This window comes from Sorex araneus, chromosome 5 (genome assembly GCF_027595985.1).
Source record: "Sorex araneus isolate mSorAra2 chromosome 5, mSorAra2.pri, whole genome shotgun sequence".
Lineage (NCBI taxonomy): Eukaryota > Metazoa > Chordata > Mammalia > Eulipotyphla > Soricidae > Sorex > Sorex araneus.
The window spans coordinates 3,806,043-3,831,416 of NC_073306.1; the positions used below are offsets into that span (position 1 = coordinate 3,806,043).

Sequence of the window (25,374 nt, forward strand, 5' to 3'; positions counted from 1 at the left end):
AGGGTTCCCCCCTCCCCAAGTTCTGACATCCCTTATGACAGGCTGGCCTGGTCTCCCTGGAGGTGAGATCATCAGTGCCCCCCAGGGTGCCCGCTGACCTCTCCCCCTCCCTCCCTCCCGCTCCCGCGCCGCCTAAGCCGAGCCAGGACTCGGACCTCTGGACTGGGCAGAGCGGGGCTGCCCATAACGCCCAAGCGGCCCCAAGCTCTGCTGCGGACACGTGTGTGCCCGTGTGTGTGTGGAGGCTCTTTCCGTCCTCGGAACTTCGCTTTTCTCAGTCCCTAGCAGGGGGACCCCAGCTCCCACCTGCCTTCCCGCCTCGGCCGGCTTCCATCCCCGGCACCCCATCGGGCCCCCAGCGCCCCGGGAGTGAGCCCTGGGTGCAGGGCCAGGAGAAGCCCCCAAACCCAGCAGCCAAACAAAAGCAGCCTGCGAAACGCGCGGGGCTGCAAGCGCCCTGCGCTGGGCGCTGTCCGTGGCAGAGGTCTTCAGGGAAGGCCGTTTATTTTCTCAGGTCACCAAGTGAAGGGACTGTGAGGAATATGAAGGCCCAGGGGCGGGGAACAACCCTTTCCCTGGACGGGAGCCAGAGATCGGGGTGACCCCTACGCCCGGTCTGACCCAGACCCACGCCCCGCCCACTGGCGAGTCCTGGAAGCGCTGGTGGGACGGTATGTCTTCGGTTGTGCAAAAGGCACTTTCTTATCCTAGGCTGGAAAGGGAAAGGGAGGCCGGGGCCAGCTTGCGCACGCGGTCGGGGTTCTACTGAAGGGACCCCGGCACGGGTCTCCAGCCCCGTGGGTCCCGCAGAGCACCAGGGGTCGGGGAGAATTTGCAGACAGCGACTTGCGGCGCCTCGTGGCCCGCGCGAGCCCTGGAGTTTCGTCTGCCTGCAGGCATGAGAATTTGCCAACGGTGCCCACGCAGCGACCCGGCCCCGCCCTGTCGTCCTGGCCCCGCCCCGGCCCGCTCCAGCCGGCCCCACCGCCCTGACCCCGCCCCGTCCTGTAGGACCCGCCCCCTGGACCCGCCCCTGCCCCGCTCCACCGCCCTGGCCCCGCCCCCGGCGGCGCCCGCCGTCTCCGCCTCACCCCTCGGGCCCTGCCCCTGCCACGCCCTCCAGACTCCACCGTCCTGGCCCCGCCCCTGTCACGCCCCACAGTCCCACGCCCTGGCCCCACCCAGACCCCGCCCGCGCCGGTCTCACGCTCGTCCTCCCGCTCTGGCCCCCACGCCGCCATGGCCCCGCCCCCGCCGGCCTCACTGCTCCGGCCCCGCCCCCACGCCATGACCACGCCCCTTGGCCCCACCCCCGCCAGTCTCATCGCTCTGGCCCCGCCCCAGTCCCGCCCCCGCCGTCATCACCGCTCAGGCTCCGCCTCCGCTTGGCGCACCGCTCTGGCCCCGCCCCGGTTCCGCCCCCGCCGGCCTCATGGCTATGGCCCCGGCCCCGCCCTGGCCCCGCCCCTCCGGTCTAACCGCCCTGGCCCCGCCCCCGGCCCCGCCCGCGCCGGCCCGTCCTCCCGACCCCGCCCCGGCCGCGCCCCTCGCCGATGCCCGGCTCGCCGGCTCCGCGCCGCGGGCCTGCCCTCAGGCCCCCGCGGGCCCCGCGCCGCCGCCGGGAGGCTCGCGCTGTCCTGTCGCTCCGGGACCCGCCCGCCGCGTCCCCAGGGCAACCGTCTCCAGGGAGACCGGGCCCCGCCCCCGACACCGACTCCCGGTACGGAGCCCACCTGTGCGGGCGTCTGCGGGGTCCGGTGCCCCGGGCGCCGCGCGGGGCTTTGTCCGCCCGGGGCGACCCCGGGGGCGTGGGGAGGCGGGCGCGGCCCGGGGGGCCGAGCGGGGCGCGGGCGGCGCGGCGGCTCGGGGCGCGGGTGCGGGTGTCCCGCGGCCGCCCTTGGGCGCCGCGCCGGGCCGCGCCTGTCCGGGCGCGTGTTTACTCGGCGCGCGCCTCCCCGCCCCCAGCGGCCGGAGCATCCCGCGCCCGGGCATCCCGCGCGCCGCCTCCGCCCGTGCCCTTGACGCCCGCGCCCGCGCCCGGCCGCCCTCCGCGGATGCGCCCCGGCTCGCGGGCGCTGACCTGGATTCGCCGGCTCGAATCCCGCCCGCGCCCGCGCCCGCGCCCGCCCCGCCGCTCCTCGCTCCGCCGCCCTCCGCTTTGTCTCTCCGCCTTCGTCCAAGTGCTCGCCTCTCCCGCCCGGTCCCATCTGCCCGCGCCTGGACCCGCGGACGGTGCCCCCCGGCCCCACCCGCACCGCGGGGTGACCCCACGGGCCAGCGGGGTTCTGAGCTGAGCGCCCGCTCGCTTCTCCGGTGCCGCCTGGAAGTCTTGCCAAGGGACCTTCGGCCCTCCCAGCCGGGACTCCTGTCCGGGTTCCCGGGGGCCCTTCCAGATTGGGCTGTTGGGGGACACACCTTCCCAGCGCCCCATGGGTTGACCTTTCTGCTCTCAGGAGCCTGCCAGCCTGTCCCTACCATGGGGGTAACTGTGCCAGGGCGGGGTCGGGAACAGGCGGTCCGGACACCGGAGCCTGGTTATTTGGGGTCAGGGTATTTCCACAGTGGAGCAAGAAGCACCAGACAGGCAGGGAAAAGCCAGTGCCCTCTGCCTGTTCCGGATCAGTCTCCCTTTGATGCCATTTGTGCCCTGGATCAAGCTCCCCCACCACCTCTGGGCAGCTCAAGCCCAGGCTAGACTCAGAACACATGGAACCAGCCAGCAGGGCAAAAGCGTCCAAGTGCCCTGTGTGCTCTTCTGCCCCCCCCCCCCACACACACACCTCGTTGCTCTTCTGTGCCACATGAAGACCGGAGTGCGCTGCATCCACAAGAGGGGTCCTAGGTGACCCGGAACTTTCTGAACCAAAGTCCCTGTGGAAGAAGACACCCAAGGCTTCAGAGACACTTTTTAAATTTTCTTTCCTTTCTTTTTTCCCCCCCAGACCCATAAGGCGTTCGGAGTCAGGCCAGGGCGGAATGATGTTCATTGATTCCGAGCAGGCTTTAATCTGCCAGGAAGAGGGGCCTTTGCAGCTGGTCTTTCTCGGGCCACCCCAGAGAGGTAGGTGGGATCAGGAGATGAGACGGGGCAGTGGGGTAGAAGAGGTGTTTCGTTGCTTTTTGGTCTGGGGGCCATAGTTGGTGGAACTCAGGGACCATGCGGTCCCAGGATCAGATTGGCCGCACCCAGAGAGGCTATTTTGTAGCTTGCTGAAGATTTTGAACAAAGTCCTTGACCATTCTCTGGCTGGGGGAGCATCTCCAGGTGGGGACCAGAAGCTACTGGGGGGCAGCGAAGATCTCAGATCTGCTCTAATGTTGGCGAGGGTGTGTGTGACAGAACCTCAGCCAGCTTCTGGAGGTGACACGGCTGCCTGGGAAAGCGGTCGCCCTTGGCTCTAAGGAGCCCTCGAACCCCATGTCAGGCCTTGGGCATCTGCGTTTCTGGATGTGACAGTGTTGGGGTGGTCTGTTTGGGAAAAGGAAAAAAGGAAATGGTCTTCCAAAGAAAGCGGCTTGAAAAAACGGTTTTTCTGGGGAAGGAGTTTGGGCCACACCTTGCGGTACTCAGGGTGTACTCTTCGCTCTGTGCTCCCGGTGGTGCTCCGGGGACCTTAGGAAGTGCCGGGGATCGAACCAGGGTTGGCTTGTGTGCAAGGCAAATGCCGTCCCTACCCACTGCATTATCTCTCTGGATTCAGTGCTTGGAAATTTCTTAACTGCCTGTTCCTTCTCCAGGGACCCTAAGGTGGGTGTTCCGATTCTTCCTTGCCAGTCCCTGTAGCGGCTAATTGGAGCGCCCCAGACACCCCACCATGGGAGGTAGCTAGGAAGACGCTTGAAGTTCTTGAGTTGTAGATGAAAAAACGGTGGCTGAGCTGGCAGGCTGGGCCCCTTCTCTGCAGCTCCCATCCAGGTCAGAGGCTGTCATGCAAGCAGCTGACCCCTATTCAATCCCCTGCACCCACACATGGACCCCAAGCCCTGCCAGGGATACCCCCTTAGACCAGAGCCAGGAGTCAGCCCTAGGCAACACCAGCCATGGCCAAAAAGCAAACATAAAAACAAACTCAATTAAAATAAATAAAAGCCCTTCCAGATGGCAGGGGGAGCTGGGCTGGCCAGTGGCTCCCGGTTGGCCACCAGCACCTGGAATATGTCCTGGGGACCTCTGTCCTTCCTGGGAGATGCCCAGCTGGTCCCCTCATTTCAACTTGGAAGGGCATCTGAGCTTCTGGGCGAGGTGTCGTCCTTGGAGGCCTCCGCTCCTCGCCGCCTCATTTCTTTCCCTCTTCATCGGTATTTCCCAGAGCTCCCGATGTTTTCACTCAGAAAGCAAAGTGGACAGACAGTGTGGGGAAAACAGGGTCAGCCTGGAACCCACCAGCTTCAGAAAGCAGACTCTCAGAGTCCCTCTAGCAAAGGCAAAACCAGGCCGCTGTTGACCTGTGAGTACCGGTGTAGACCTGTGATGGGGAGTGTAGACCTGGGAAGGACAGTGTAGACCGGTGATGGGCAGTGTAAACCTGTTATGGATGGTGTAGACCTGGGAAGGACAGTGTAGACCTGCGAAGGCCAGTGTAGACCTGTGGGTGGACAGTGTTGATCTGTGATGAATAGTATAGACCTGTGAAGGCCGGTGTAGACCCGTGAAGCGCAGTGTAGCCTTGTGCAGGCCGGTGTAGACCTGTGATGGACAGCTCTTTCGTGTAGCTTTGTTTGTTTGCTTGTTGGGGCCACACCCAGCATCACAGTCACTCAGGCCTCTGTGCTCCAGAGTGACCTGGTGGTATTTGGGGGGGCTGGGTGTGTCACGGGTGGAACTCAGGCTGGTGTGGGTGTGTGTCCTGGTCTCCTATTTCGGAAGATGCTGATAATCTTGAGCTCTCTTCTCTCTTCTCTCTGCTTCTCTCTTTATCTTTGGGGGCGTGGAGGGCCACACCCCAGCTATGCCAGGGCTCCATCCCCCAGTGCTTGGGGGAACATATGTGGTTGCCAGGGGTTGAACCCAGATCGGCTGCGTGTCCGATTCGTGCTCTAGCCTCTGTGCTATCTCTCCAGCCCCCCAGGTTATTTTTTTTTTTCTTTTTGAGTCACACCCGGCGATGCACAGGGGTCACTCCTGGTTCATGCACTCAGGAATTACTCCTGGCGGTGCTCAGGGGACCATATGGGATGCTGGGAATCAAACCCAGGTCGGCCGCGTGCAAGGCAAACTCCCTACCCTCTGTGCTATTGCTCTAGTCCCCGCCCCCCCCTGTTCTTTTTAATGTCTAAAAATGCCTATTTACAGTCAGAGGGAGAGCTCAGTGACTTTGCGCAGGAGGCCTGGCCTCAGTCCCTGGCGGGGCATGGTCCCCCAAGTACCTCTTGTGCCTCCCTTCCCTCCCCCTGTCAAAAAAGCAAAGAGCTCAAGGGTTGGAGAGGTGGCCGGGGGCCTGGCACAGCCTTTGATGGGAGAGGTCCTTCTTCCACCCCCAGCTCTGGCCGCGTGCCCCAAACCCAGGCCAGAGTGGAACAAAACAAACCCACCTCCCGCCCCACCTCCACCAGACTTACTGGTGAAAAGGTGTCAAGTGTAGAGAAATGTGCGCCTCCCTCTTCCACAGTCTCCCCCCCCCCCCCCACTCAGATTGGAGGGCTCCCCTGGCTGGGGCTGCGCTTCTGAAACATGATTTCTACTTATTGTTACGTGTTTACCTGGTCTTGCCCATAACCAGCCCTGACTGCACACGACTGTTACTCTGTTTCAAAATCCCAGGAAGATGAGAGTAAAGGAATAGAAAAAGTGTAACCGCTTAAGAGGAGAGAGGTTGGTGGGCGGGAAGGGGAAGCAAACACTTTGAAAGAGAAAGCAGGGGTGAAGGAGAGGTCAGGCACAGAGTCAGCTGCCCCTAGCTGTCCCGAGCGAGGTACTGGCCCTGCTGGACCCGCCAGAGGCTCAAGAAGGCGGGGACAGTGTTTCTGAAGAACGGGGTCCAGGGGGGCTGAACACAGCAGTCGTGGCGGAAGGTGTGACGCCAGCGGTCCTGCCTTTCTGTTTTCCCGGGATTGAGTTTTCTTTGTGTTTTCTTCTCTTTCTTTTCAGTTTTTGTTTTTAGGTTTCGCACGGACTGTGCTCAGGGCTCACTCCTGCTGACGGAGCTTGGGGACCCTCTCCAGCCCCCTGCTTCGTTGTCTGGAGACCCTCATAAGGCGGGGGCATAGTACAGTGTGCAGGGCACTTGCCTTGCCTGTGGCTGACCCGGGTTCATTCCCTGGCACCATGGATAGTCCCTGGACCTCTGCAGGGAGTACTCCCTGAGCACTGTCTGGGGACGAAGCCCAGAACACAGCCGGTGTCGCCCAGAAACAAACATGCAACGGGAGGGGGGGTGGAATCAGGGGCTGGAGCAATAGCCCAGAGGGGAGGGCGTTTACCTTACATGCGACCAACCCAGATTCGATCCCTGGTATCCCATATGGTCCCCCAAACACTACCAGGAGTAATTCCTGAGTGCAGAGCCGGGAGTGTGCCCTGAGCATTGCCAGGTGTGACGCAAAAGGAGAAAGAAAAAAAGAAAAATATCAGTGTACCAATTTCTCCGTTTTCCTCGAACGTTCCAGCAGAGAGGGGAGACGTAGCAAGCAGCGTCGCTGTGTTTCCTGTGACTGGCCGTCACAATATCACCACGCCCGGTTTTCTAGCCGGAACATTGGTTTTCCATCTTTGTTTTTATGCTTTCTTTGTCTTATCACCCTGACTTACTGAGTTCCTGGGTTGGGCCCCTGCGGGCCGCATTCCTGCACCCCCCCCCCAAGAGCGGCTGCTTCCCCCCACCTTCTCAGGGTCGCCCCCCCTCAACTGACACCCCCTCACCCCGTTGTCCCTGTTTTTTTTTTTTTATTATTTTTTTGGTCACACCTGGTGATGCACAGGGGTTACTCCTGGCTCTGCACTCAGGAATCACTCCTGGCGGTGCTCAGGGGACCATACGGGATGCTGGGAATCGAACCCAGGTCGGCCGTGTGCAAGGCAAACGCCCTACCCACTGTGCTATTGCTCCAGCCCCCCCCTCCGTTTTTAATCATGAAAAAGCCTCACATAATGGCAACGCAGGGTTTTTTGGTTTTGGCTTTGTTTTTTTGTTTTGGGTCACACCGGGCGACGCTCAGGGCTTACTCCTGGCTCTGTGCTCGGGAGTTTCTCCTGGCAGCCTCGGGGACCCATGCGCGTGTGAGGAGCAAACCCAGGTTGGCTGCATGCGAGGCCAGCACCCTACCCGCTGTCCTGTCTCTCCAGCCCCACACCCCACTTTTGTTTGCTTTAGGGTCACACCCAGCAGTGCTCAGAGATTGCTCTTGGCTCTGTGCTCAGGGATTGCTCCTGGCAGGGCTCGGGGGACCATATGGGATGCCGGGGATTGAACCTGGGTTGGTCCCATGCAAGGCTAACACCCTCCCCACTGTGCTATCACTGCAGCCCCAACACTCTGCTCTATGGCTGAAAAAATTTGGCACAAACTGTGTGGCAGTCCTGTGGTGAGATACGGTACGTGAGGTCAGCTGTCACCTCCGTGCCCGCGCCATCCCTGATAGCGACTTCTTGTCCCCACGGTCTGCGGGTCCCTGGCTGTGGCTCTAGCGAGTCGCAGGAAGGCTGAGGCCCCGGGAGGGACATGTCCAGGGAAAGATGGAGCAGAAGGGTTGTCCCTATCTGCGGTGGGAGAGGAGTTTGTACGAGTCTGTTGGGGAGTTGGGGACGTCACACACTGATTCATAGAAAACAAAGAAAATGGAAAATGAAGGAAACGTCAACCATGGGAGTAACAAAAAGCTGAGAAAATAAAATTAGAAGATGCTGCAGGTTAGCATGGAACAATTCCTGCAAGCATCAGAATGTAAGCACTGAATGAAAACCATTGCATAGCTGTATTCAAACTAAGAGGGAGGGTGTGTGTGTGTGGTGTGTGTGTGTGTGTGTGTGTGTGTATGTGTGTGTGTGTAAATGAGGGGCAGAGGAAACCACAAACTCATCTTCTGTTTATTTTTTAAATTCTACAGAATCTTTTAAGTTGGGTGTCTTGCCCAGATTTCTCAGCGCGCTGCCTGGGGCCATAGTGGGGGGCTTGGCAGGCGGGCATCGAACCCACAGCTCCCTCTGTGGAGCGTTGGCTCCTGCCCTCTGAGCATCTCCTCTGGCCCCCTAAGTTCTTCATGTAAGAAGCTGCGGCTGGGGGCCCAGAACAATAGCACAGCCAGTCTTGCATGTGGCTGACCTCAGCTCAGTCCCTCGCACCACACATGGCCCCTCCAAGAGTGACCCCTGATTGCAGAGCCAGGACTAAGCTCTGAGCACTGCTGGATGAGGCCAAAAACAAAACCAAAGCAAAATAAGATTAAGTTCAAGTTGAAAATCATGAGCTGGAAGAAAATTTTTTTTTTTTTTTTTGCTTTTTGGGTCACACCCGGCAATGCACAGGGGTTACTCCTGGCTCTGCACTCAGGAATTACTCCTGGCGGTGCTCAGGGGACCATATGGGACGCTGGGACTCGAACCCGGGTCGGCTGTGTGCAAGGCAAATGCCCTACCCACTGTGCTATCACTCCAGCCCCAAGAAAAATATTTTTTAATTAAAATATAATTAAATAAAATAAGGAAAAGAAAATCACAAACCAAAAATCTAGATGTTGCACTTGTGACTGACCCACTTCAGTCCCCAGTGTCACCAGAGGGACCCTTGAAGGCCCCCGGCCCTGGGGTGGCTGAGCTTTAGGGTGACCTCTGACCCTGGCATGCAGGGCTCGTTCGGCCCCAACATCCAACCACTGGCCCAGGGGACCTAGAATTGGCCAAAGGGGTCCCCAGATCCACCAGCCAAAAGCTGAAATGTAAGAAATATTGGTATAAGGGGCTGGAGCAATAGCACAGTGGGTAGAGGTATAGGGCGTTTACCTTGCCGACCCGGGTTCGATTCCCAGCATCCCATACGGTCCCCTGAGCACCACCAGGAGTAATTCCTGAGTGTAAAACCAGGAGTAACCCCTGTGCGTCACCTGGTGTGACCCAAAAAGCAAAAAAGAAAAAAAGGAAAAAGGAATATTGATATAAGTCTGATATTTGGAAAAATAAAGGTAACCCCAAATGGTGAAAATTGGTTCTGACTGGTTTAGTTAGTTGTGGAGGTCAGAGGTCAGATGTATGTGCTGTGTGTATCTGCACATATAGAATACAGCAGGGCCTCCATGTCGAACTCTCTCTCCTGCTCTGTATATTTAACTTTTTGCTGGAAACATTTAGTTTTCTTGTTTTGGGGCAACCTAGCAGTGCTCAGGGAACCATGTGAGGTGCCAGGGATAGAATCCTACCAGCTGTACTATTTTTTTTAAATGTATGAGTACTAGTATTTATTCAACCATTGATTAAGCTGATTGCATTGGGCATGAACTCCACATTACTTTTTAAAAAAATTGTTTTAGGGGCTGGAGCAATAGCACAGTGGGTAGGGTGTTTGCCTTGCATGCGGCTGATCCAGGTTCAATTCCCAGCATCCCATATGGTCCCCTGAACACCGCCAGGGATAATTCCTGAGTGCAGAGCCAGGAGTGACCCCTGTACATCGCCAGGTGTGACCCAAAAAGCAAAAAAAAAAAATTTTTTTGTTTTAATTGAATATCCGTGAGATAGACCATTACAAAGCTGTTCATAATTGGATTTCAGTCATACAATGACTGAATGTCTCCTGTTTCCCTCCTACCACCCCCACCACGCCACCCCATCCCCCAGCCTCCCTCTATGGGAGGCACTTTCCTTCTTGCTCTCTCCTTTTCTTTTTGTGCATTATGGTTTGCAATACAGGTGCTAAGAGGTCATGGTATTTGTTCGGGGCATTCAGTATTTTTATCGGGACAGTAAGGCTGGAGTAGCTTTTTAATTGTGTGGCAGCTTTGGTGTATGGATGTGACTGCCAAGGCTTCCAGAAGTACAGGGAGGTGGGGGAAGGTAGCCCATCCCAAACCCGAGAAAGCCTGGAGACTTCAGTCACAAAACCCGCATACCAGAATTTTCAGCAAATTATATCTTGGTGAGGTCCATCCTGAGACAGTGGAGTTAGGGCAGGGGTATGGCAGTGATTTTGGATTGTGGGAACAAGTGGCTGCTGGGGGCTCTGCTTATGTGGGCACTAGGTTGACCTCCCCCCTCCCCCCATTTACTCTGGTCTGTTCAGCTATGCAAGGGTCCGAGATTAACTGCAGTTTCTGATGTCTATTGAGATTTACTTAGGGGTCTCTGGAACAAGGCCAGTAGTACAGCTTACGTGATGACATTGGAGTTGGTTCGTGGGGGTGACTACCAGTGCTTCTAGGAATATTGGGAAGTGAGGGGAGGTGGCCCTTCCCAACTTGGAGAAAACCCGGGGATTTCAGTCACAAAAACAGCATACCAGAATTTTCAGCAGATTAAATCTCGGTGAGGTCCGTCCTGAGATGGTGGAGTCAGGCTGGGGGTGTGGCGGCGATTCTAGATTGTGGGAGCAAGTGGCTGCGGGGGCTCTGCTTGGGTGGGCTCCAGGCTGACCCACCCCCCCCCTATGATTTACCCAGGTCTGTGCAACCATGCAAGGGTCTGAGATTAACTGCAGCTTTTGATCTCTTTCAAGACTTATTTATGGGTCTCTAAAATAAGGCCGATAAATGCGCTTATATAGCTGAGCCGAGGTGGTTTGTGGGCGTGGCTTCCACTTACCTAACTTTTGGCGTTTAATTTCTTGGTAAACTTGGTCCCAAGTTGTTGGGGTCTGGCCAAAGGCACAGAAGCAGTTTTGGAGTATCAGGAAGCCTGAAGGCCCCATCAGGCTGCTGACGCACTCGCCCCGCAGGTACAGGCTGGCCTGCTGCGACACCAGACCCCCCTGCTGTACTATTGCTCTGGGTCTACTGCAAACATTTAGTTTAATTACAATTTTTAAGTTAATTTTTATTAAAAACACCGTGATTTATAAAGTTGTTCATTATAGAGTTGTTTCAAGCATGACTTTTAGTTACCTTTTAAGATCAGGCAGTGGCCCGACAATCAGAGAAATAAGGAGTTTGAGAGTTAAAGCCGTCGTTCCCTCATCGCTCTCTGTCCCGCTTGGGGCTGCTTTCAGCCTCCGCTGTCGGAAGTGTTATGGCCACAAACATTAGGTCACCATGGCGATGGCGTGGGGGGGCTCCGGGGCTTCTCATGGCCACGCCTGCCGTGAGCTCTGCCCAGGATCCACGCAGACCCTGACCTGGAATTTTGTTTCTTAATTTTTGTGGGGCCACATTGATCTATAACTTTCATTTCTATTTATTTTTGTTTTGGGGGCCACACCCAGCAGTTCTCAGGGCTGAATCCTGGCTCTGTGCTCAGGGCTAAGTCCTGGCTCCATGCTCAGGGTTCAGTCCTGGCTCTGTGCTCAGGGCTGACTCCTGGCTCTGTGCTCAGGGCTGACTCCTGGCTCTGTGATCAGGTCTCACTCCTGGCTCTGTGCTCAGGGCTGACTCCTGGCTCTGTGCTCACTCCTGGTGGGGTTCAGGGGCCAGGGATCAGGCCAGAGTCAGCCACATGCAAGGCAAATGCCTGACCCCGCTGTACTGTCACTTAGCCCAGGACCCCCAGGTTCAGCTCCCATCTCAGATGGTCCCCTGGGCCGGGGAGTGAGCCCCGAGCTGCCCCAAGCACCTCTAGCTGCGGCCCAGAAACCAGGAAAAAGAGAAAAAATGATGGTCCTATTAACAGCAGATGCTGAAAGGAGACAAGGAGGGAAGAGGAGAGAAGCAGCGCCCTCAGGACGGAGGAGCTGGACAGGGACACAGTGCCTGGCCCTGGCCTGCTGGCTCTTGGGCTTCTGGAAGCTTCCCTCCCAGCCCCTTTCTGGGTATCCCTGCCTCCCACTGAGCTCCACGGTTGCCTGAGTCCTGTGAAGGCAGAAGGGGCTGCCTGCCTGGGCCTGAGGCCTCGTGTGTGCAGGCGGCCAGGGGGACACGCTTCCCCCAGCCCAGATCCTCCCCCGGAGACTCACGGAGTCTGTGTTTGGGAAGACCACCTCTGCCGTCCTGGGAGCAGAGCCAGAGTAACCCCGAGCATCACCAGGTGTGACCCCGCCCCCCCCCCCAAAAAAAAAGACAAGCCCAAGGCTCAAGGCACCTTCCTTAGCAGCTGGAGGAGCAGTTGTGGGTGTGGACGCTCCCGCTCCCGCCGACCCTCGGGCTGGGGAGTCCTTGGAGACCGCCCCCCTCTGTCCCCGCTCTCCCCCTCCCCCTCCCCCGTCCCCTTCCCCTCTCCCTTCCACGAGGCCACTGCTGGGGGCTGTACTGGCGGGGCGGGGGGAGCAAGTCTCCCAGATGCTCCCTGCCCCGCTGCTTCCCAGGGGCCAGCCTAGCCAGGCCTGGTGCTGGGCTCCCTGTCCAGTGCCCCGGGCGGGGTGATTGGGCGCGGACCCTCCGCCCCCATCGCCCGCCTGCGCAGCAGCGCTCCTGTGGTCCCAGAGGTCGCTCGCAGCCTCCTCTGAGCCTCTCTGCTGGGATGCGGAGATCCAGAAGCGAGAACTTCCGGCTCTCCCGCGAGCGCCCGCGGCCCCGCCCAGCCTGGCCCTCGCCCACACCTGTCCTCATCGGCACCCCACCCTCTCCACCGCCCAGATGTACCTTGAGTCCCCTCGTGGCAGCAGCCCCGGGGTCAGGCGCCTCCCCTGAGCCCGCTTGCAGGCCTGCTTCTTTCCGGCCTTGGTACTGTTCCGCACACGCTGGGATGATCGTGGGTCCCAGCCCAGCTGCGGGCTGAACCGCCGCAGGGCGGCAGGGGTCCCCCGGGGGCTGTGGGGGCCTCTCCTCGGCTGGAGCTGCCGCCCCTTGCTCCTTGCCGGTGGCAGTGAATCACCCCCTTGTCCCCGTGTTAGGGACCTTCGGGGAGGCCCCCCCCACAAAAAAATTTTTTACTGTGCTACCCTTGGTGGGGGCAAGATGACTTGCATGAAATACTTGCATGAAATAAAGCGTATGTAAGCTTTAAAAAATTGGGAGGGCTGGAGCAGTAGCACAGCGGGGAGGGCGTTTGCCTTGCACGCGGCCGACCCGGGTTCGATTCCCAGCATCCCATACGGTCCCCTGAGCACCGCCAGGAGTAATTCCTGAGTGCAGAGCCAGGAGTAACGTCTGTGCATCTCCAGGTGTGACCCCCCAAAAACAAATAAATAAATAACTGGGAGGGGGAAAATTGGGAGGGAGCCATACCCAGAGGTGTTTGGCCTTGTTCCTGGCCCTGCACTCAGGGGTCACTCCTTTTGGGTTTGGGGGACCATATGGGGTGCCAGGGACTGCCAGGTTGGCTTCGGACAAGGCAAGTTTTACTCCTGTGCTATCTCATTGACCCCTCTGGCTACCTTTTAAATGGGTCGAAGAACAGAACCAGACGCTACCAGGTTATTTGCTGAGGGGCCCAAGCAATAGTGCAGCGGGGAGGACACTTGCCTTGCACGCGGCCGACACAGGTTCGATTCCCAGCATCCCATATGGTCCCCTGAGCACCGCCAGGGGTGATTCCTGAGTGCAGAGCCAGGAGTAACCTCTGTGCATCGCCAGGTGTGACCCAAAGAAAAGCAAAAAAAAAAATAAAATAAAGTGAGAGGACCCAGATTGGAGAAGAGAGTTTCAACTCTTTAATCCATCACATATTTGAGTCCAGCATGTACCGACGTCCACACAGCGACCTCCACGGGAAAGGGGGCTGGATCTGGGGTGCCCTGTGCAGCAGATATCCCCTGGGGGGTCCGGGGAGCACAGGCTGGACCAGCAGAGGCCTTCAGGGCCGTCACCTTGGTGGGCGCGGGCACTCCCGGGCTGGCTGGTGCCACGTGAGCCAGCCTCCAACCTGACGCCAGGGAGCGTGTGAAGTGCAGTGCGGTGGGGGACAGATTTCTGTTTTGTTTTGTTTGGGGGCCACACTCGGCCGTGCTCAGGGCCGTCCTGGCTCTGCACGCAGGGTTCACGCTTGTTGGGCTCAGGGGATGCCAGGGGTCGAACCTGGGTCGGCCGCGTGCAAGGCCCTACCCACTGTACTGTCCAAACCTGAATTATATGTAAAACATCCTAAGACAATCACATAGAAAGGTAAGAAATCCATGTAACTATTTGAATCAAACTACGAACATTTTTGAGTCAATCAGATAACGACAATAAAGTAATTTTGGCCTGTCCCAGGAAGGGAGCAGAGGGGTCAAATCTAGTGGTTTGGGTGACAAAGGCATAGACCCTGTGTCTTGCAGGGCCCAGTTGAGAAGGCAGGGGTGGCTCGGGCAGGCCTAGGAACTGGGGGGCAGCTGGAGCAACGGCAGGGCCCCCTAGAGCCTCTGCTCACGGCTAATTATCTCAGCAAGGGGGAGTCTCAGTCATCCCAACCTCTGAAATGGGGCTGTGGGTGGCGCAAAGGCAGCAAGAATGTGCCCCTTAAGGGGCCAGCCCAGGGGACTGGAGCAATAGCACAGTGGGTAGGGCATTTGCCTTGCACTCGGCCTACCCGGGTTCGATTCCCAGCATCCCATAAGGTCCTCCGAGCACCGCCAGGAGTGATTCCTGAGTGCAGAGCCAGGAGTAACCCCTGTGCATCGCTGGGTGTGACCCAAAAAGCAAGGGGCCAGCCCAGAGAGCTGGAGGGAACGGGGCGGGTGGGCCCGTTGGTGGACGCCCACACTGGTGTGGAGCTGGAGTCAGACTGAAACTCCTGCTGACAGCTCCGTAAGTCATGGCGCCTAAGCATGGAAAAGGAAAACCTGGTGTCCGAACTGCAATGTGTTGTAAGCATGAAATAACATGCTGGGGGTGTATTTGATGCCAAAGAACATCAAGCCTCACAGATTTAATACCCAGCCAAAATGAGTAAAATATGAATAATTTTTCTATATCGATAGTATATTGAAATACCCTATTTTGAATATATTGGGTGAAGTAAAATCTATTACAAAATTTTTTCTTTGATTTTTGATTTTTTTTTTCTTTCTGAGGTCACACCTGGGGATGCTCAGGGGTTACTCCTGGCTCTGCATCCGGAATCACTCCTGGTGGTGCTCGGGGGACCATATGGGATGCCGGGGATCAAAACCGGGTCGACCGCGTGCAAGACAAACGCCGTCCCCATTGCACTACTGCGCTGGCCCTCTATTTTGCTTTTGCCTCTACCAAGGCTCCTGCCAAACACTCCTGTTGGGTTATGGGCGTGTGGCCTCCCGGGTGGACAGTGGCCATGTGAGAAAGACCCTGCACTGTGGCACTGTCAGAGTAGAACAGGCTGGAGACACAGCAGCGGGTGGGGGTGGCCGATGCGGCTGGCTTATACAGTGAAACGCCTCCAGAGTTCAGATGAGTGACCGAGAACATTCACCCCGGGAAACGAAAGCCGCCTGGTGATAAACACCAGGCCAGGCGGTGACCCGGGGGAGCTTGCTGGGGGGTCAGGGGCCGTGGGAGATAGCAGGAGGCCTTTAGTTGTGTCTTAACTTTTTGTCACTTCCGGGGAAGCTGGTCTGAATGGAGAGGGCTGGCGCAGTGTGGAATGGTGGAGACTTTTCTAGAAATAGTTTGGACAGCTCACCAAGGCCACTGGTGCGCGGTCCAGTTTCCCGTTAGAGCGTTCTGTCTCGCTTTCCGGGAAGTCCCAGGAAGTCTGCCATTTGCCAGCCGCTGGCTCTGGGGGGGCGCCTCGTGTGTTCCTGGGAAATGGGGCCCAGACGGGGCTGCGTTGGCGTCTCGGGGAGAGGGGCCAGGATGCCCAAGAGCGCGTGAGCGGGGACTCACTGGGCCTTTGCTTCCCTCTCAGGACTGCGGGTGTCGGAGGAGTGAGGCGCACGATGCCCCCCGGGGTGGACTGCCCCATGGAATTCTGGACCAAGGAGGAGAGCCAGAACGTAGCCGTGGACTTCCTGCTGCCCACGGGGGTCTACCTGAACTTCCCTGTGTCCCGAAATGCCAACCTCAGCTCCATCAAGAAGGTATAAGCGGACCCCCTGCCCGTCTGCAAGCAGGGAACTCAGACACACACAGAGACATGCGCATGCGCACGCACACACACACACACACACACACACACACACACACACATGCGCACACGCATGCGCACACTCCTGAGCTGTGAGTGGAGCTCCACCCGCTTTCCCAGCTGGACTGCACGGAGGGTTCCAGGTGCGGGTCCCTGTCCTCCTGTTCTTCTATCTGGGCCATGCCATCGCTCTGGGAACCACCCCTGACGGTCACTCCAAGGCTTTATTTCTTTTTTTTTTTTTTTTTTTGGGTCACACCCGGCGATACACAGGGGTTACTCCTGGCTCTTCACTCAGGAATTAACTCCTGGCGGTGCTCAGGGGACCATATGGGATGCTGGGAATCAAACCCAGGCCGGCCGCGTGCAAGGCACACGCCCTACCCGCTGTGCTATCACTCCAGTCCCACTACAAGGCTTTCTTGAGCTTTCTTTTTTCTTCTTCTTCTTCTTTCTTTTTTTTCTTTTAGGCTTTTTGGGTCACACCCGGCGATGCTCAGGGCTTACTCTTGCTCTGCACTCAGGAATCACTCCTGGCGGTGCTCAGGGGACCATACAGGATCCCGGGGACCGAACCCGGGTTGGCCACGTGCAAGGCCCTCCCTGCTATACTATTGCTCTAGCACCTCTTGCCTTTTCTTTTAAATTTTCGTCATGGGTGGCACGATAGGATAGCAGGCTGGGGCTTGGTTTGCTGCTGCTGATTCAGGTTCTCTCCGGCATCCCTTAGGGTCCCCTGGACAGTCCCAGCAGTGCAGAGCCAGGAGTAACCCCTGAGCATCAGGGGGTGGCCCAAAGCCCAATTTCTTTTTAAATTGTCATCAAAGTAGATCTCAGCTGGGGTTGGAGAGAGGGAGGGTTAAGGCACTTTCAAACAAAATAGAAATCGGTGTGATGAACCCCCGGGTGCGTGGCCCGGGGTGTGCCTGGGGTGCACCTGCAGGTAACTAGACTAGGGGACTGTGGGGTGGCTCAGCTTGGTTTTGACATGAAGCTGCCCCTCACCATTCTGGGGCTCTGCAGGGCCAGGACCGCGGGCTGGCGGAGGGTGGCCTGAAGCCGGCCGCCCAGCGCCACTGTCCCCTGGCTGACACGTGGCTCTCCCGGCAGGTGCTCTGGCACCGCGCGCAGTATGAGCCGCTCTTCCACATGCTCAGCGACCCGGACGCCTACGTGTTCACCTGCGTCAACCAGACGGCGGAGCAGCAGGAGCTGGAGGACGAGCAGCGGCGGCTGTGCGACATCCAGCCCTTCCTGCCCGTCCTGCGCCTGGTGGCCCGTGAGGGCGACCGCGTGAAGAAGCTCATCAACTCGCAGATCAGCCTCCTCATCGGCAAAGGTGATGCTCTGGGCACCCTGTCGAGGGCCCCGCCCCCAGCGCTGGGCCCCTGTCACCCACGCCCCGCCCCCACTGTCAAGGCCCCGCCCACCACCTAAGCCCCGCCCCAAGGCCCCGCCCCTGCCATCACAGCCCTGTACCCTTTAGCCCAGGCCCCGCCCCCTGTAGCCCGGGCCCCACCCCCTGTAGTCCGGGCCCCGCCCTTCGAGGGCCGGCCACTCCCTGCATGAATCCAGGTCCCAGGGTCCCTGCTCCCGCTCAAGCCCCTGCCCAGCCTCCACCCTGTCTGGCCCCGCCCCCTTCGCACCCGGGTGTCTGCCCCCACCCTGCCCAGACCCTCCATATCTGCCTCCCAGGCCTCCACGAGTTCGACTCCCTGCACGACCCGGAGGTGAACGACTTTCGGACCAAGATGCGGCAGTTGTGCGAGGAGGCGGCGGCGCGGCGCCAGCAGCTGGGCTGGGAGGCCTGGCTGCAGTACAGCTTCCCCCTGCAGCTGGAGCCCTCGGCGCGGGGCTGGGGGCCTGGCACCCTGCGCCTCCCCAGCAGGGCCCTCCTGGTCAACGTCAAGTTCGAGGGCAGCGAGGTGAGCCGGGAGCTCCCGCCAAGTCCAGTGTGCCGTGTTCCTGGGGCCACTTGCCCCATAGGCTCCCCCATCTCCTAGCCAGTCCGGGTTCGATCCCCGGCATCCCACATGGTTCCCTGAGCACCGCCAGCAGTGATTCCTGAGGGCAGAGCCAGGAGTCACCCATGATCCTTGTTGGGTGTGGCCCCAGAATAAAAATAAAATCATTTTAGTGTTCCAAGCAGTGCTCGGGGCCCTGGGGCCACTCCTGGTGCTGCGGGCCACCAGGGCTACTCCTGTCGGTGCTGGCTGGGGAATATGCCACGTCAGAGCTCGAACACGAGACTTGCACGTGTAAGGCACGTGCTCCAGTCCTGGTTCCCAGGCCCAGAGTTTATTTATTTATTTATTTAGTTATTTTATTTTTTTTGTGGTTTTTGGTTCACACCTGGCGATGCACAGGGGTTACTCCTGGCTCCGCACCCAGGAACCACTCCTGGCGGTGCTCAGGGGACCATATGGGATGCTGGGAATTGAACCCAGGTCGGCCGCGTGCAAGGCAAACGCCCTCCCCGCTGTGCTATCACTCCAGCCCCGCCAGGCCCAGAGTTTAGACTCAGCCTCTGTCGGTGGCAGCAGGTGGCATTCGGGGGTATCCCTGCCTTGGGAGGGGGGGTGACAAGCCCACCTGGGTTGGCCGGATCCCTGGTACTACCGGCTGCTCCCCTCCATCAGACCCTGCCCAGTCTCCGGTGCCCGGTGCACCCCAGAAACCCCGGGCCCCCTCCCCCCTAGGAGAGCTTCACCTTCCAGGTGTCCACCAAGGACGTGCCGCTGGCGCTCGTGGCGTCGGCCCTGCGCAAGAAGGCCACGGTGTTCCGGCAGCCACTGGTGGAGCAGCCCGAGGAGTACACCCTGCGGGTGAACGGCAAGCACGAGTACCTGTACGGCAGCCACCCGCTCTGCCAGTTCCAGGTGAGGCCCGGGGCCCGGGGCCGCCCGGGGAACACCGCCCCCCGGCCGCTGACCGTGCCCTGCCCGTCTCAGTACATCTGCAGCTGCCTGCACCGCGGGCTGACCCCGCACCTCACCATGGTGCACTCCTCCTCCATCCTGGCCATGCGCGACGAGCAGGGCGAGCCCGCCCCCCAGGCCCAGAAGCCCCGCGCCAAGCCGCCCCCCATCCCCGTGAAGAAGGTGAGCCGGGCCCCTGCCGGGCCCCCTCCCGCCCCAGCCCTGCTCTCTGGGTGGGTCGGGGTCCGTGCGCCCGAGCCTCTGCTCTGAAGGCGTGTGTGTGTGTGTGTGTGTGTGTGTGTGTGTGTGTGTGTGTGTGTGTGTGTGTGGTGGGGGGCTGAGCCGGGCACACCTGCCTCACCGCCCTGCCCCCCTCCCCCCCAGCCCTCCGCGGCGTCGCTGTGGTCCCTGGAGCAGCCTTTCTGCGTGGAGCTGATCCAGGGCAGCAAAGTGAATGCGGACGAGCGCATGAAGGTGGGGAGCACCGTGCTGCTCTGCACGAACACGGCCCTGTGGCCGGGGGGGCGGCGGAGGAAGAAGGGGGGGTGATCCGGTGAAAGCCACCTGACCACATTACCCGGCATCCAGCTGCAAAACAGGAAGGGGGGAGGGGGCAGGCCGGCGGCTGGAGGGGCCGATTCGGAGAAGCCAGGCCCACGGGCTTCTGGGTACTTGGTGGCAGTGGCGGGGCCGGGGTGTGGAAACCACAGTCTGGGCGGCAGGAGGCACGTGCCAGCCGGGCCAGGGCCAGCGGGTCCCTGAGGTGCCCCAGGAGGGCCGCGCCGGGGCTCCGTGGCTCCCTAGGGAAGCGGCAGGCCCTTCCCTGGGGAGTGCGGGAGACGGGAGGGGGCACACTCGGGGGGTTAAAACTTCCGTACATTCTGCACCCCCCCACCCCCGCTTCCTGTGGCGCTAAGCAGTGCGGGGAACTTTGACTGGACACTCCACATTCTGCCCTCTGCCCCCTGGGGAGGTCGCCCAGCGCAGCAAGCGCCCCCAACAACAGTGCTTGCAGCAGCGCCAGCCCCCGGGGTCCCAGCACCCGAGGCCCCGTCACCGGGACGGGTCCCAGCGCCCCCTCTCGCCCTGGCTGACCCCCTCGGGCCGTGGGCTTCCCCGCGGTGCCCCGGCCCCACCGCTGCCCGCCCCCCGCCCCCCGCAGCTGGTGGTGCAGGCCGGCCTCTTCCACGGGCACGAGCTGCTGTGCAAGCCGGTGGCGAGCTCCGAGGTGAACGTGTGCTCGGAGCCCGTGTGGCGGCAGCGGCTGGACTTCGACATCAGCGTGAGCGACCTGCCGCGCATGGCCCGCCTCTGCTTCGCGCTCTACGCCGTCATCGAGAAGGCCAGGAAGGCGCGCTCCACCAAGAAGAAGTCCAAGAAGGCGGTGGGTGACCCCCGAGGACAGGGTCTGGCTGGGGCAGGGGCACAAACCTCCCGTCCCCGAGCGCGGTGTCCTGAGTGTGTGAGCGGGCGCCTCGCCTGGGGGTGGCCGTGAGGGACCCCCGAGCCATATCTGCCCCATACTGAGCTGGCCCAGTGCTTAGGGGGCTCCTCGAGAAGTCAACAGAGGGGAGGGCACTTGCCTTGCCTGAGGCCGACACGGGTTCGATCCCCGGCATCCCATAGGGTCCCCTGAGCACCGCCAGGAGTGATTCCTGAGTGCAGAGCCAGGAGTGACCCCTGAGCACTGTTGGGTATGGGGGGAAAAGAAAACGGTCAGCAGTGGCCGTGTGGGGGGGAGCAAAGGGCAGCAGGTGCGGGCAGCGCGTGCCCAGGGAGGCTGAGTGCCCGCCCGCCTGCCCTCCCCTCCCAGGACTGCCCCATCGCCTGGGCCAACCTCATGCTGTTCGATTACAAGGACCAACTCAAGACAGGGGAGCGCTGCCTGTACATGTGGCCCTCAGCGCCAGGTGGGGCCGACCCCGGGGGCCGTGGGGGGAGGGGGGCCCGGACACGGGGCTGGCCCTGCAGCCCACCTGTCCCCCATGTCCAGATGAGAAAGGGGAGCTGCTGAACCCCTCCGGAACTGTGCGCAGCAACCCCAACACCGAGAGTGCCGCAGCCCTGCTCATCTGCCTCCCCGAGGTGGCCCCCCACCCCGTGTACTACCCTGCCCTGGACAAGGTCAGTGAGGGGCCCCTGGCCCGCCCCGGGCTCCCTGGGCTTGGCTCCAGGCTGTCAGTAGGGGGGGCCCCTGGAAGCATGCCCCAGGGCACGTGGCAAAGTTCAAGTCCTGTTCAGCGGGAGGGGCGGGGGTCAGCAGCCCTGGCCGCTCAGGGCTGGGCCCGTGAGCCTGGGACAGGCCACCACCAGCTGGGGACACTGAGGCCTGGCCACTTGTTGTAGATCCTGGAGCTGGGGTGCCATGGGGAGCACGGGCACTTCACAGAGGAGGAGGTGAGTAGGGGCGCGGGGGGGAGGGGGTGTGAGCAGAGCCGGGCCCAGCCTCACCCCACCCTGCACCCCCAGTTCCTGCAGCTGCGGGAGATCCTGGAGCGGCGGGGGTCCGGGGAGCTGTACGAGCACGAGAAGGACCTGGTGTGGAAGATGCGGCGCGAGGTCCAGGAGCGCTTTCCCGAAGCGCTGGCCCGGCTGCTGCTTGTCACCAAGTGGAACAAGCACGAGGATGTGGCCCAGGTGGGCAGGGGGAGGGGTGGCCAGCACTGTAGTCTCTCCTGACCCCTGCACCCGTGCCTGATCTCAGTGCCCACCCCCCCCCCGCCCCAGATGCTCTACCTGCTATGCTCCTGGCCGGAGCTGCCCGTCCTGAGCGCCCTGGAACTACTGGACTTTAGCTTCGCTGACCGCCACGTGGGCTCCTTCGCCATCAAATCCCTGAGGAAACTGACGTGAGCACCGGGCAAGGCCCCGCCCCTGGTCTGGCCCCACCCCTTTATGCCTGACCACGCCCTCTCATCTGGCCCCGCCCCTCCCAGCTGGCCCCGCCCCTGGACTGCCCCACGACACTGGGCGCCAGTGGGCCCTGCCGCACAGCCTGAGGGCCCGGAGGGTTGGGGGGCTCCGCCCGTCCTCTCGCCAACAGCCGCTCCCTGCAGGGACGACGAGCTCTTCCAGTACCTGCTGCAGCTGGTGCAGGTGCTCAAGTACGAGTCGTACCTGGACTGCGAGCTGACCAAGTTCCTGCTGGAGCGGGCCCTGGCCAACCGCAAGATCGGCCACTTCCTCTTCTGGCACCTTCGGTAGCTGGACTCCCCTTGGGGGCGGGGGAGGGGGCCCGGCCCGGCGGGGAGGGGGTGCGGGGGTGCGGGGTGCGGCCCCGACGCCCGGCTCAGCCCCGTGCCGCACTGCCAGCTCCGAGATGCACGTGCCGGCTGTGGCCCTGCGCTTCGGCCTCATCCTGGAGGCCTACTGCCGGGGCAGCACGCACCACATGAAGGTGCTGATGAAGCAGGTGAGCCCCCGCGCCCCGCCCGCCGCCCCCCGCCCGCCAGAGCCCGCGGCCCGCCCTCCACGCCCGCCCTGCTCCGCCCTCGCAGGGGGAAGCGCTGAGCAAGCTGAAGGCCCTGAACGACATCGTCAAGGTGAGCTCGCAGAAGATGGCCAAGCCCCAGACCAAGGAGGTCATGCACCTGTGCATGCGCCAGGAGGCCTACCTGGAGGCGCTGTCTCACCTGCAGTCCCCGCTGGACCCCAGCACCCTGCTGGCGGAAGTCTGGTGAGCACCCGCCCCTGGGGCCGCCTCCCCGGGCGGGTGGGGCCCGGCTCACGGCCCTCTGCCCCCAGTGTGGACCAGTGCACCTTCATGGACTCCAAGATGAAGCCGCTGTGGGTGGTCTACAGCAACGAGCAGGCAGGCGGCCACGGCAGCGTGGGCCTCATCTTCAAGAACGGGGACGGTGAGCTGCCCTCGGGACGGGGGTGGGGGGCTGGGCTAACGGAGAGACCCCCGCTGAGAAGCCCCGGGCGTGCCCTTCTGCCCGGCCGCGCAGACCTCCGCCAGGACATGCTGACGCTGCAGATGATCCAGCTCATGGATGTGCTGTGGAAGCAGGAGGGGCTGGACCTGCGGTGAGGCCCCCCGGCCCAGGGAAGCCCCTTTGGTTTCTCTCCCCGTCTCCCGCTGGGTTGTTGGGGGGTTGAGGGTGGGGTTCCTCCCAGGAAGCGCCTGGGGGCCCCACACCAGTGGCCCTCAGGGGAGCCTGTGCCCGGCCACCCCTGGCCACTGCCCCTTCCCGCTGTCCGCGCTGCCCCTCCCGGGGCTGTTTCGGGTTGGGGCCCCAGACAGCTGTGGAGCATAGTGTTTGCCCGGCCAGGATGACGCCCTACGGCTGCCTGTCCACGGGGGACCGCACGGGCCTCATCGAGGTGGTGCTCCGCTCTGACACCATTGCCAACATCCAGCTGAACAAGAGCAACATGGCGGCCACGGCCGCCTTCAACAAGGACGCGCTGCTCAACTGGCTCAAGTCCAAGAACCCAGGGTGGGTGTCGCGGAGGGCAAGGAGGGGGTCTGCCCTCATCTGTCGCCGTGACTCTCGGCTCGACTGGGACCAGCCAGTGGACCCCCTCGGGGGCATCAGGGCTGTTTCCCCTCATCCCAGTGGTCCATGAACGTGTCCTTCTCATGGGGACGGACCAGCTGGTCATCACTGGCCCACAAACCCGCGGCGAGGTTCTGGGAACTCACTCGTCCAGTCCGGGGTGATGGGGGCGGGGGGCCTCACTGCAGGTCCCTGCGCGGCCTCCTCGCGTGCCCCCTCACCGAGCAGGCCCGCCTGGGTCCCCACCACATCCTCTGGGTCCACTGAAGCCCCGAGGCGGATTCAGGGGAGGGGACCGTGGTCTCAACTCTCGGTGAAGCTGGTGGTGTGACCAGGGCTCCCCCACACCCCCGAACCCCAGGGAGGCCCTGGACCGGGCCATCGAGGAGTTCACCCTCTCCTGTGCCGGCTACTGCGTGGCCACCTACGTGCTGGGCATCGGCGACCGGCACAGCGACAACATCATGATCCGGGAGAGCGGGCAGGTAGGCCCCGGGGACGCCCAGCCCCCTCGCCCCCTCCCGCCCGGGGCCGCGACCCTTCGGCCGAACCCTCTGCCCTGCGTCCCCGCAGCTCTTCCACATCGACTTTGGCCACTTTCTGGGAAACTTCAAGACCAAGTTCGGGATTAACCGGGAGCGGGTGCCGTTCATCCTCACCTACGACTTCGTGCACGTGATCCAGCAGGGCAAGACCAACAACAGCGAGAAGTTCGAGAGGTGAGGGGCGCCACGCGCCTGGGCAGGGCCAGGGCCGGCGGCCTCCGCCCGGCCGGCGCTCACGGTGCTGCCCGCAGGTTCCGGGGCTACTGCGAGCGGGCCTACACCATCCTGCGGCGGCACGGGCCACTCTTCCTGCACCTGTTCGCGCTCATGCGCGCGGCGGGCCTGCCCGAGCTCAGCTGCTCCAAAGACATCCAGTACCTCAAGGTAAAGGCGCCCGCCCGGGAGCGCCTCCCCCTGGGGCGGGGGCGAGGAGCACGGTGCACCCCGTTCCCAAGGCCAGTTGCCGGGACTGTGCCGGGGCCGTGAGACGGACGTGGGCAGCTGCCAGCCTTGCCAGGTTTCCGGTGGTGCCCAGTGCCCTGGGGGAGGAGCCAGTGCCCGGAGCCGTGCTGGTGACCCTTTGGGGAGCGAGTCAGGGAAGGCCCGAGCTGTCTGGGGAGCAGAGGGAGCAGTCCTTCCTCCGGGAGTGACGAGGAGGGGCGGCCTCACGGCCTGACCTCCATGCAGGACTCCCTGGCTTTGGGGAAGACGGAAGAGGAGGCACTCAAGCACTTCCGGGTGAAGTTCAACGAGGCCCTGCGGGAGAGCTGGAAGACCAAGGTGAACTGGCTGGCCCACAACGTGTCCAAAGACAATCGCCAATAGCAGGAGGACTGGCCACCTTGTCTACACTGGCTATTCGACACTGGTTATTTATTCACGACTTGAAGCGCTTCAGGCAGGAGACAGTCTCGCTCAGTGGCGCAGTGAGGAGACTGGGCGGGTGTGGGGGACCCTCCCAGCCGCATCTGGACTGCAACCCCGAGTCTTCCAGCTGGCGGGTCCGGACCAGCCTACACTCTTCCCACACCGGGGAGCCTGCCTTCTCCCCGACTCCGGACATGGTCTGTGCCTGTGCCCACACAGGGCACCCCCACCCCCTCCCCTCTGACCTCTCCGTTGACTGGTTTGGGGCGCCCCCAGCCCCCCTCGATTCAGGGATGCTTGCTTGCCACTTTGAAAGTGACTCATGGGTACGAAAACTCTTGAGCTCTGCTATAGAGCTATTTTGTTTGCGGGTAAGGAAAAAAACACAACAGAACTACTCACTGGCCCTCCAAGGCTCAGGATGGCCCTGTCCCCCTAAAGTCTAATATATGCTGGTCCCTGGACACACCGGCGTCCTGAGTGCTGGCACATGTGTATCTCTGGAG

At 61.3% G+C, this 25,374-nt stretch overlaps 1 protein-coding gene across 2 annotated transcripts; it reads left to right on the forward strand.

Moving 5' to 3' along the window:
* The first annotated feature begins 1,534 nt into the window (after positions 1-1,534).
* On the forward strand, positions 1,535-25,334 carry PIK3CD (phosphatidylinositol-4,5-bisphosphate 3-kinase catalytic subunit delta). 2 transcript variants are annotated; one of them, XM_055137606.1, is made up of 24 exons: positions 1,535-1,720; positions 2,943-3,061; positions 15,818-15,989; positions 17,147-17,375; positions 17,732-17,961; positions 18,736-18,915; positions 18,988-19,137; positions 19,339-19,428; positions 20,117-20,338; positions 20,768-20,864; positions 20,948-21,078; positions 21,301-21,351; positions 21,424-21,591; positions 21,682-21,803; positions 22,011-22,154; positions 22,267-22,366; positions 22,452-22,630; positions 22,699-22,811; positions 22,905-22,983; positions 23,229-23,396; positions 23,818-23,941; positions 24,030-24,175; positions 24,253-24,385; positions 24,689-25,334. In XM_055137606.1, exons 3-24 carry the CDS (start codon positions 15,849-15,851, stop codon positions 24,824-24,826), a joined length of 3,135 nt encoding a protein of 1,044 aa, XP_054993581.1. In that variant the 5' UTR covers positions 1,535-1,720; positions 2,943-3,061; positions 15,818-15,848; the 3' UTR covers positions 24,827-25,334. The 2 variants fall into 2 exon arrangements, with proteins under 2 accessions (XP_054993581.1, XP_054993582.1); XM_055137607.1 differs by having other exon boundaries at positions 18,754-18,915.
* The last annotated feature ends 40 nt before the right edge of the window (positions 25,335-25,374 follow it).

Excerpts from the sequence above, each read along its gene's own strand:
- PIK3CD (XM_055137606.1), top strand. The coding sequence starts at position 15,849 with ATGCCCCCCGGGGTGGACTGCCCCATGGAATTCTGGACCAAGGAGGAG. Across the intron at positions 15,990-17,146 it reads ACCTCAGCTCCATCAAGAAG|GTGCTCTGGCACCGCGCGCA; the intron begins GTATAAGCGGAC and ends CTCTCCCGGCAG. Across the intron at positions 19,138-19,338 it reads CCCCCATCCCCGTGAAGAAG|CCCTCCGCGGCGTCGCTGTG; the intron begins GTGAGCCGGGCC and ends CCTCCCCCCCAG.